The sequence below is a fragment of the Leptinotarsa decemlineata genome, unplaced genomic scaffold (genome assembly GCF_025532065.1).
Source record: "Leptinotarsa decemlineata unplaced genomic scaffold, Ldec_3_MD MMD2_tig00003736_RagTag_RagTag, whole genome shotgun sequence".
Lineage (NCBI taxonomy): Eukaryota > Metazoa > Arthropoda > Insecta > Coleoptera > Chrysomelidae > Leptinotarsa > Leptinotarsa decemlineata.
This window is the reverse complement of record NW_027412593.1, coordinates 6,616,028-6,628,487: the sequence shown is the minus strand read 5'-3', so window position 1 is coordinate 6,628,487 and position 12,460 is coordinate 6,616,028. Positions and strand designations below refer to the sequence as shown.

The following is a 12,460-nucleotide window of genomic DNA, read 5'->3' as shown; positions in this document are numbered from 1 at the left end:
AGATTTTTCGTTTGTTTTTTGCGTGGTCACAGTTTTCCTCTTTGGACTTGTAAGGGACATACTCTTCATCGAAATGACGTGCCCGTTTATATTCGTTGCTTAAACGTTCCTTAAAGAACTCTTGTTTTATTTTCTTATTTAAAGTCAACATAACTAAGTGACGTCTCCGAGATCCATTAGATTTGTCCATGATTAGATCTAAAACAATAATATACGATGTCTGAAAGTTAACCTCAAAGTCAACATAAAGGGTTAAATTTTCTTTTTTTCGGTGGTAAATTTTGTATTTACTCACCTTATAAGATATTACTGGCAATATAAAAACATGTAATTTTTTTCTCTTCACTTTTTCTTAATCTTTTCTACTATAAAAATTGATTTTCAAACTGCATTTGACAGAGTTGATGACTAAACAACAAACTTTACAGATGAGACTGATAAGAACTCTTCACAGCGCTGATACTGCGGAAAATTGAGATATCACTCAGGGAAGCTACTAATTGTGAGTGATGGAGATGTATCTCTGTAAAAGTCAAATTGTAAATTGATAGAAATCCTAGGCGAAGTAGACGCATCTCTGAAAAGCGGCCGTTTTGCTTAGAAATGTGAGTTACGTCCAAATTGCTCAGGTTTTTGTTTCATTTTTGAGATACGTCCTATATTTCTAGCACTTCAGCTGCACAATACGGACGAGATTCGTCTAATTCGCTAAGGAAATGGTTGAATACAACTCAAAGTGTCCTTATATAAAGGAATGAGAAATTCAGTGAAATTTGAGATACATATTTTTGGCTTAGGAAGGCAGTATTCATTCATTCATTCGCTTCTTATTTTGTCCACTTGGAAGTAGTCCACATCGGATATAATACACTTGCGCCAGCGTTTTTTCCAATCCTCGAAGCTGTTCTGATATGCACATTTTGATATGTCTCTTCAATCATCGCAATACGTTGTTCTTTCATTAGTCGCTTCAATCTTGAAAACAGAAAAAAGTCGCAGTAGGGCTCAAATCTGGTGAATACGGTGGCTGAGGCATGATAACAGTATTGTTTTTGGCCAAAAAAATACGAACGAGTGAGTAGGTGTATTATCGTGTTGCAAACACCAATAATTAGTTTTCCAGAACACCGGATATTTTCTTCGTATCGCAATCGGCTCATAATTTCAAGATAATAGTCGTTTTTGACTATACGACCATGTGGCAAGAACTCCTGATGTACTTCGCCACGGTAATAGAAGAAAACAGTGAACAACGCCTTGACAGACGATCGAACTTGGCGTGCTTTTTTTGGTGTTGGTTCTCCTGATGGGCTCTTCCATTGGGACGATTCCATTGGCTTCGATGTCACAATCATATATCTATGATTCCTCCACAGTTATAAACCTCTTGAGCAAATCTAGATTGTCGTTGACGTCATTCAACAATTTGAGCGATGTTCATGCGACGGTTTCTTGGTCAAAATTCAGTAATTTTGGAACGAACTTCCCTGCCACAGGCTTCTTGTCCAAAATTTCCAAAAAAATTGCATGGCATTATCCAACCGCTATCTATGCCGACATCCTCAGCAACTTCTCTAATAGTGATTTGACGCTGGGGCGTCTAGGGCGCTAGTATCGTCATTCACATCTTCTCGACCTTCTGTGAAAAGTGTTTTCGAGCACTTGATTCCATAATTTTTTCAACAAAATTTGATGCATATTCTCAAACTTATTGTTTTCTTCAATAGCATAAAATCGCTGAACACGCAAAACACTTCTGACAAACTAAACAGCTGAAACTGTGAACATATATTCGAGACGATTGTGCCAACATAAAAAAATTAAAGAATCGCCAATCGAATGTACGTAACACGAAAAATTTGAACATTTGCCTTATTTTTTGAACAAACCTCATCGTATTGGTTGAATCTTGAATAAATTGATAACAAAAGATTGTGTTTCGAATTTGACTTCGATAGCCTCAGGAATATATGTGTATATACGATTCCATAAAATATGAAATAATGAACGCCCTATTATACAGTGGGTTCCATTCAAAACGAGCCACCCTGAATAACTTTTGGTACAATGATTTTCAGGTAAAATAAAAAACCACGTCAACAATAGTTTACAGAGGGACACATTTTGACATATTCACATTTGATATTACTTCCCCTATCGCACCCCCAGAGCATGGGTGTGCAATAGGGGATCACCCTATATTATTTTCCATTATCATGATGAACAAATTTCAACAAAGTATAAACCATATGGTCTGAAGCTTATGGTTCGGGAGCTACAAATTATTTTAGTTGAAAACGAGCCACTCTGAATAACTTTTGAAACAATGATTTGCAGGAAAAATAAAAAAACAGGTCAACAATTATACAGGAGGCCATATTTTGAAATATTCGTTCCAGAGACAAATATGGAAGCAATAAATAAGAAAAAGAGATTTTTTAATAATTCTTGAATCAAAATCTGATGCCTGGACAATGGGAAGAAAAATATTTTCTATTGTAAATGTTCAAAAACGTTTCCACCAACTTCCATACAATGGTACAAACGAGCTTTCATTGCCGCCATCACATGGTTGAGAATCTCTGGAGTTATTTCTTTGCAATGCCTCATGGTATTCTCTCTTAAATCTTCTAATGTTGTTGATTCGATCTCATACACTTCAGACTTCAAATGACCCCATAGAAAGAAATCTACAGGAGTGAGATCTGAAGACCTTGGTGGCCATTCTGTAGCTGCCAATCCAGCTACCAGGAAAATGATCATTTAAAAATTGTCGCACTGGAGCTGCATGATAAGGAGGTGCACCATCCTGTTGAAAAACTATTTCATTTTCGAATAAATTTATATCTTCCTAACTTGCCTATTGATGCATGGTATTATTCAATTCTCCAACATATCCAAATATTTATTACTAGTCAAATTATCATTAATGATAAAATTTCCTGCCCAAACAATCAGTTTTTGAGGTCATTGGGTATAAAGGAGGATTCGTATCACTCCAATATCGACAATTTTACCGAATCTCCTTTCGATTCAAACTAAATGTACATTCATTCGAAAAACAAATTGTATACAAGAAATTCTGATGTAAGTTGACCCGTTCAGTGGGACTTTCACAAAACTCGATACGCCTATCGAAATCATCTTCGTTCAATTCATGATCTATCTAATCCTATATGGATGAAATTTGTAAATACGAAGGATCCATTTGTACGACTGATTCCTGATTTTCGAGATAACTTGGTAAGAGATTGCGAATTTTCCATTAGTCCATCATGCTCTAAAACTGCAGTACAAATAGCTACATCGTTGACAACTTCTGAACGGTTTTACTTTCCATTGTTAATAAATCTAGTTTCCATAAATTTGTTCAATAATTCCGAAACGTATTTGTGTTGTATATTTTATCCTGCATGATTATCATCGAACATACGGGCAGCAGCTCCGGCACTATTTCCATTTTCGTAGTACAAACTCACTATTTCAATCCGTTCTTGAAGCGTATAAACCATTGTTTCCCAAGAATTCACAAAAACAGAAATACCAATTGTAGCTTCACATGGTAGGTAATCGTTATTCTAGAATAAGACAAATACAAAATGGAGAGAATATCGAATTCAAACTCAACTAGACAAAATAAGACTTTTTTAAATATACTTCACAAATATCTGATAATCTGATAATGCAAAACATCTGATAATGCAAAACAATTGTTCCATTAAAAAAAAAACTGGTGACATGCTCTAGGGGTGTGTGCGACAGGGAAAATTAGATCAAATATGAATATGGCAAAATGTTTCCCCCTGTATACTATTGTTGAGGTGTTTTTTCATTTCTCCTGAAAATTATTGTTCCAAAAGTTATTCAAGGTGGTTCGTTTTCAACTCCCGAACCATAATCTTCAGACCATATGTTTTATAATATGCTGAAATCTGCCCATTGTTCCAAAGCGGCTCGTTTTCAACTCAAATAAATTGTAGATCCCGAACCATGAGCTTCAGACCATATGTTTTATATTATGCTGAAATCTGCTCACCATGGAACATCTGATAATGCGAAACAATAAAGGGTGATCCATCAAAAAAAGGTGACATGCTCTGGATGACATGAATATATCAAAATGTGTCCCCCTGTATACTAGGGTTGACGTGTTTATTTATTTTTCCTGCAAATCATTGCACCAAAAGTTAATTCAGGGTGTCTCGTATCGAATGGAATGCACTGTATTATAAACCAACATTTTTAAAATATGGATTAATGAGGAGTGTTCTCAGAGTGACTCATGTAGTCAGCCTATGAACTTGTTTGAATTGCTTTCAATAATTGAATAAAGAATAAATAAAATTGCCTTCTCAAATATTCACATAACATTTAAAAATACTTTATATTTATGGTGAAGTAGAAAACGAATGAAGTTCACTCTAATGATTGCAAAATAGTCTGTAGATTCTATTTAATCCCACAGCCAACTATGATAACGAGAAAAAAATAATCAAGAACTGAGGAATTTGATAAAAGGAGATCTTATTCTAACATTCATGTGAAACTCAAAGAAAGTGATACTTTTTTATATCTTCCATACATTTTATCAAAGCATTTTCAATATTTAAAATTGACGTAAGAAAGTATTTGAAATTTTTTCTTATAGTATTTACACCCAGTATTTTTCACCAAAAAATTTCAACAAGGTAAGTAACACTTTTTTCTCAGGATGGAACTTGTTGCCTGGGTACTTATACTTGCGAGGCTCGTAATTGTATGGGCACGGTAGCAAGCTCTGCATCTCTACTCGGCTTTGAGGATCAAAAATCACGAGGACAACATTCAAGGCCAGAAATGGTCCGACAACCCTCTTTGTCAACCATTCACGAAGAGAGAACCTCTCAACTATATGACACAGCAGGTGACCAATCCATAACCATTGCTGATCACGGAGAACTCTCATTCTCATTTGATGGAAAAGAAGTATCTGTTTCTTTATATGAGACTCCAGATTTAACCGAAGAAGAAGCAATTCAAATTGTGGAAATGTACGCCGAACAACTTTCGGAGCATTTTTCGGGTAAACTAACGAAGTAATGATATGATCACTCGTGTAAGTTTGTTTTTCTAGGCCATAATGTCGTCGAACTTCCCCCTTTGAGATTTGTCAAAGAGTCTTCGACATCTGGTAATCTACTCATGGAAGCTGTGGTTGTCGATGTTTCAGACGATTACTTCCAGTCGGCTGAAGAGGATCTCAGAACAGAAGCTGACTTCGATGAAATTCTCTCCATAACGAACGAAGTATCAGTTACATCAGAAAAATTGAAAATTGAACTGACATCTAGTGGAGAGGGACCTAAAAGGCCTCCTCGAAAGTCAGACTCTCAAAAAAGCAACAATTCGTACTACAGTTTATCCAAAAATCTGTCTCTAGACTCAGACAGAGGAGACGAGAGTTTGGCGGGGGCTGCCGATCTAGACACAGAATCCTACGAAGATTATGAGAGTGCGATAAGTTCAGGAAGGAACCAGTTAGAACAGGAGCGGGCATTTCAGGTGGCTGCTATCACGGAAACTACTAGTTTGCCTGGTGATGATGACAGACGTCCTTTAACACCGCATACCGCCCACGAAATCGGTTCTGACCTGAGAGTGAACAGGAGCGAAAGTCAAGAACCTTCACCAAGAAAGAGGAAATCTTCTCAAAGTTCTGACGAGATGTCAAAAGATGGATTCAAACGCGGTACCATCAAAAAAAGAGTCAGTTTAGATACACCTGATACATTCCAAAGAGATTTACAAGGGGAAGAAGGAGACGGATTAGTTATTGATCCAAAAGTATTAGTTGCAAAAGCACCACACGTACCAGTGAAAGTATTAGAAACTGTAAAAAACTTGAAGATGAACTTGGAAAATATTCTGGATGATTTGGTATTAGTGGAGAATCAATTAATATCAGAATCCACACAAAAGTCTACAACAGCTATTGCGAATACCAGCATGGAGGTCATTGAAAATATTCGACAACCTGTCAAGGATATCAAAACAGTTTTTGAAACATTGGAACAAAAAGTCACATCTCCTGACATATCAGTCGTAGAATTGGTGGCACCTCCTATATTCGAACTGCAGAAAAATTTGATCATTATAGAAAACTGCATAGCAGTAAGGGGAAGAGAGCACACATTAATACAAAAAACGTGTTCAAATATATTGAAAATGAGTGGTTTGAATATTCAAAAAAGTCTTTGTCTCATTGAAAAAATTGCTTTTTTGAAAGAGAATGTGGGTCATATGGAAACTTCTGGAAGAATGACGCCATCAAAATTGAATCAAGAAATGCGTATCACTGTCAAAGAAATTCATTCGAAACTGGATAAGTTACTGGCAAGTGAGGCAAGAAAATTATCGAATCGGTCGTTGTCGCTCTCATCCGACTGTTCATCCAAAAAAATATCGTCATTTGAAGAATCTGACATTTTAGAAAAGTTCATTGACACTGCTAGAGATATACAAATAGCTCTTTCCAGTCTTGAAGAAACGATTGCGTATGAAGATAGTGATCAGATGTATTCAAATTTGGTACAAAAGGTATTAGACAAACTTTTAGTCCCAGTGGAATTTCTTGTTAAAGAAATGAAAATAGTTCAGAAAGAAGCTGTTAGGTATTCTGGTGAAAAATCTTTAACACAAGAAATCAGACGAGCACTTCTTGATAGAATTAGAACTCCTGTTGATGAATTGTCGAAAGGATTGAATGTAATTAAAGTTCAAGATCCCAACGATAAGCACGCAGGTGTGGTTACCCTGAATGTTTTGGACTCTTTTGTCAATCCTACTCAAACGATACTAGCTTCATTAATTAAAATCAAACAACACACTCCTATTCTCAAAGACGATAGAGAATCTGTCGAAAAAACAGTCACAACAGATGAAGTTTTCTCAGAAGTTTTAGATAAGGTAACAGAGTTGGTATTCAACAACGTAACCCAAGCAGTAGAAGAGTTATCCCTCAATATTGAAACTACTCGAAAAGGTGTTACCGACGTAATTCTGTTGGAAGCACTTGGTCAACTTTCTATCCTCCAACAAGACCTTGCAACGACAGTTACAGAAGCCTCGCGTATGAGAACTGAAGGAACAGTTACCGCACTAGAGTGTTTGAATGAACCAATTCAACTTTTAAATAGCTTAGTAATGAGTATTACACCATCTTCAGGAAAGTATATTTTGGAAGATACTGTTAATCTTTTGAATATTCTTGAGGAATGTGTCATAGTTGACGATGAACAACTCAAGAGTATGGATTTGTGTATCTTATTTTCAGTGCTCAGAGGAAAGATATGTGAAGTCCGGGAAAACATTTGTAGTCTAATTGAACATGGAGTATCATTTGAATCAGTGACGAATGAGGCCATGGAAAGTGATAATGTTGTTGTGATACTGGAAGATTCCTCAAATACCGTTGTTCCCGATTCACTCCTAGAGGATACTGAATGTACTCTCAGGGTATTGAGTGAACAGTGCACAGAAAACATATCATCAGAATTAGATCCCTTCCTATCAGGAATACAAGATCTTCGAGTTGCGATTGAAGACGAATTAGTAAGAAAAGCCAAAACAGACCTTTCTCTTAGCGACCGGGTGTCATTGCAGAAGCACATAGTTCCTTTAGAGATGATTGAAGATCTTATCATCGCAGCTCTCGATTTTCTCGGTGCACAACGAAACATCGAACATCTCAACGAGATGTATCAGACGTTACAGCACTTGCAGTATAACGTAGCTGTGATGCATCAACATATATTAGATGAAACCCAACATTTAGAAACCATGATACGGTACGGACAACAGAACATCGAAGAGTTGAGAAATAGTATAACATCTGTGCAGAATTTGTCTGTTATGGCAGATTCTGCAGAAGCAGAATCTATCTCGGATGAAACATGTGAAATAATTACCGAAAATCTCAACGTACTGGAAAAAAATGTTGTCACATTTTATGAATTAGCTTTATCCGGGTCTCACGAAGAGATATCCCATGATTTATTGAGAATAACCACTCAAATTTTGAATTCCATTGGTGAAATTAAGAAGTCTTCACTAGTAGACTCTGAAAACTCTTTTATAACCAGTGAAAATGTAAAGGAAGTTCGTAACCTTAGCGATCCTTTGAGTCAGCTTGAAGCAGTTCTCATGGATGTCCAGAAAGATCAGGAATATCGACAGAATATATTTTTGAACGTTAAAAATCCACTCATTCAAATTGCTGAATTATTAAATGTTATTCCAGATGACCTCAAGATAAAACTATTTACTCTGCACAGTCCACTCAGGAACGCAATAGAGATAGTATCACTGGAAATGTTCAATTATGACATCAAACAAAGTGACCTCAAAAATTTAGAAAATGTAGGAGTTTTACTCAACGAGCTGAGATCAGCAATTCCAACAATTAGTCACATATATGAATTTTCGAATATAGTAAACCAGCTCATGCCTTCAACTGAAAAATTATTGGAATACTTGAGAGAACTGAAAAATGAAAGGCTCAAACACATAACTTTGTCTCTTTTAGAATTTGTAAGCACTATATTAGAACTTCATATCTACATTGATGAAAACCAGTCTGCCCTGAAAATATACGAAAGTATCAACTTACCACGTTTAAGAGCTACTCTGGAAAAATTAACACCATTCTCAAAGAGACTGGTATTGAAAAAGTTGATTTGTGAACTTCAGGGGGCCATTGAGGTTTCTGAAGTACTGTTTTCACGATCAACGGAAGAAGATGAGTACCTAATTTCCCAAACCGAAAAGTTGTTGGGGATATTCAACAACATAATAGAGAAACTGCTTGAAGGAAAGAGTTTGACAGACATAACAGTGGCAATAAAAGATTTTGATAATTCTTTAGGTTCTCTTGAGTCAACTTCAGAAATAACTATGCTGCTTCTAGAGACATTGCAAGGTGCAAGTTCTATATTGTCTGAGATATCCGAAGAAATTACGGAAAAAACTGTTTCAGTTGAATTACTGAATAATTTAGAGGAAGGTATCGTGCAACTGATAGAAATGAAAATAACGGATGAACATAACCCCATTATTATAGAATTGCAACGAGTTTGCGAAATTTTCAGACCGTCCTTTTCAATACTTCTCCAGGAGAATCCCCTGGACTTTCGTCAGTCTGAGATCATTCTAACATTACTCAGTCAAATTGTGAGAGTTATTACAAAAGCAGAAGGTGAAGAGAAGCAACTGGTAGAACTGCAGAGTACTGTTGAACATTTGGGTAATATAATTGAAGATCTCCTTCCTTGCATGCAATCTAATTTTTCAGAGCCCCTTCAGAAAGTTAAAAAAGCCATCACATATTGCATAGACGAAAAATTCAAAATAGAGATCATTCAAGAGGTCAAAGAACTCAGATCGATTTTGAAAGATCTAAAACGAATTACTCTCGATTCGAATCAAGAACAGCTCATAGGAAACCTGTACACAAATTTCATAACAATTGAAAATCTCATAACAGAAATGAGTATCAGCAATGAAGCAGAAATGGAAAATATTCAAGAATTGTTAAATTTGATAGTGAAATGTGTATGTGGATTGGAAGAAAATAAAAAGCTTGTTCGTGAGAAGATTGATTGCTTAAGTGATTCCTTGAATTCATCAGATGTCATTGATAGAAACATTTTGGGACTCCTGCACAATTCTATAGGAACCTTAAGAAAATTGACAACTCTGAGGAATATTTATGGTCTTCAACAGTCTCTAGCTGCAATCGATTATGATTCAAATATTGTTACGAAATTACAAAGTGTGGCAACTGCTGTTGGACTTCTTATTCTCGAAATGGATGAAAACTCCTACCAGAACTTCAAACCCCTGGAAGATGCTTTGGGAGTCTTGAATGTAGCAATAAACAGAATGAATCCAGGGATGGTTGGAAGTTCAATGAAGGCATTGAAAGTCACTTTGGAAAATTTGTCAAAATCTATTCCAACCGTGGATGTATCTCAAGATGCAAGAACGATGGTACAAACTGCTATAAATTCTGCAATGGAAAGTATAGAACCATTGAAAAATCTGAAAATATTACAAACAATTATTGAATCCCTATCTGAAAACAGTGAACTGGAGTCGGTGAGAGAAGAGTTGAATAAATTCATAACAAATGTTTCTGAAATACATTACCACTTTGCAAACCCTTCAGAGATGAATCATTTGGATAATATCTTAGAGCTTTTATGTGCCGTTACTTCCCTCGCTATAATGAACAATGGAACAAACGAAACGGGTCCATCAATCGCCCTTGATGAGTTAATCAATTCAGTAAACTCATCAATGAATCTTCCATTTATGACGTCGCAAATAATTCAGCCATTACAAAAATCTATAGAATTTCTGAAGGATCTAATCTTAGGTAAGCCAGTTTGTTCCTCCGAAGAAAATAATAGAACACTTTCGAAGCAACTGGAAAGCTTAACTTCATTGGTGAATATAATCAGGCAAGAAGAATCTTGCGAAAATCAAATCTTAGTCACATCCATAAAGGACGTAGTTAATGCTATAAAATCCTCTGACTTTCACGATGATGCGAAAATTGGTACAGTTGTAGTATGCTTAGAAAACGTTATTAGATCCCTAATCGATAACACACAAAGAGAAAAGTCGCTAATTATGAAGATGAATATTGAAGAACTGAGGGCAAAAGCTTTTGAAAACACTCCAGAACTGAACAATCTCTTGGAAAAAGTGTACACGTCTACAACAAACCTTTTACAGCAGATAGCATTGAATAATTTTCAAAACTGTTTAGATTCCCTAAAAATTACTTGTGAATCGTATAAAGATCGGAATGATGACAAAATCATATTGATGAAGGCTTTACTGCAGGATATACTGGCCCTACAAACATGCATTGAACGAAATGAGGAAAATGATGTTGAGTATTTACACTCCGTTGGAGATATATTCTATAGAGTGGAAGATTTCATAAATCTGAAAAACAGTGATAATACTGATTCAATGATAAAATTACTAACTGAATTCCTAGATAAATATCAACCTGAGAATTTGACAGAATTGATGCGAACAACTCAGCTAGTAGTCAATACTACTTTACAGATCCTCAAAGAATTGAAGTGTGCCCGACAAAAAAATGAGAATATGAAATTGAAAGTTTTCGGAAGAGCTTCTGAATCATTGCAAAGCTTTGCCAAAAGTATTGCAAGTATCAAATCAAGAACTTTTGAACAAAAAATCGTGAATCTCCAAAAATGTTCCTATGCTTTACAAACAGCAATATACGATGCAATGGAAAAAACTCTAATTGAACCTGATGCGAAAATCGTAGAAGAGATGACCGATATTTTCAATGAAATCAATTCTTTTGTCAATTCCATGCTCACTGTTGAAGAAAACATGCAAATGTCTCAGAAGAAACCCACTTTCTTTGCAGAAAAACTGGCAGTGATCACACAACGATTCTCTGAGAGCAAATCTTTGAAAGACGTATCCAATAATCTAGCAGATTTTTTAGTTTCTTTGCCAGAAGTGATGGAAAAATTACAGACTGAATATGAAAAAGAATGGAAAAGAGAACAGGTGAAGCGTATTTTTGAAAGAGTATTGAAAAATGCTGATGAAACTCTAAACAAACCTACTGATACTGAACAATTGTTACGGATTTTGGGAGATTTTGATCGTAGCTTGGAAGAATACCAATCACATTGTTTGCGACTTTTGTCCATTGACGAGTCGATTTTCTTAGGGAAAATCAAATCACTTATCCAAGCCGTCGATGAAACTATGATGGTCAATTGTGATGAGTTGAAGACTATTTTGATGGAAAATAGCTCACCCTTTGGTGAAAGTATGAAAGGAATGATAGAACTCGTAGAGAAAATTCAAAAATTATTAAAAAATGAAGTTATACATTCCAATGAAATATTGATGGACTTTCGAAAAAATGAGCTCGAAACTATTCCTGACAAAACCGAAGATGGCAAGAAAATTACACCTTCATTACCAGAAAACGTTGAAGATAAAAACACAAATATTATGGAGAAGAGCTCTTTGGCAAGAGACGAGTTGTCAGCGGTAGTGGACAAAAAAACAAAATGTGAATTTGAGAACCCAGTGGAGGAAAAGTCCCATTCGATGAAAAGTTCTGAAGTAGAAGAAATGCCTGTTGTCGAAAAGCAGAACAAAGTTTGGGAAACAAGTAAAATTGCAGTCGATGGTGAAGAAGATGGTGAGCAAATGATGATTACAAAAGACGATACGAAGACTGAAGAAGATCAGAATACAATCAAGGAGATAATTGAAGTTAAAGAAGAAAAGGAAGAAGAAAATCTTACGGTTTTTGATGAAAAAAGTAGAGAACAACAGAGTTTCCAAAGAGACAGTATTCGTTCTGAAAATGAAGAAAAGTTTCAGGAAAGAGTGGATCAAATAGACGAAACGA

General features: G+C 35.7%; 1 protein-coding gene across 3 annotated transcripts in view; it reads left to right on the top strand.

Moving 5' to 3' along the window:
* The window catches only part of LOC111507951 (uncharacterized), a 353,913-nt gene that overhangs the window by 118,565 nt on the left and 222,888 nt on the right, over positions 1-12,460 (top strand). For all 3 annotated transcript variants that reach the window (XM_074178365.1, XM_074178366.1, XM_074178367.1), the window contains 2 exons: positions 4,711-5,062; positions 5,114-12,460. The exon at positions 5,114-12,460 is cut by the window's right edge and continues 21,093 nt beyond it. In XM_074178365.1, the coding sequence (XP_074034466.1) occupies positions 4,711-5,062; positions 5,114-12,460 (7,699 nt within the window). The remainder of the gene's footprint in view (positions 1-4,710; positions 5,063-5,113) is intronic.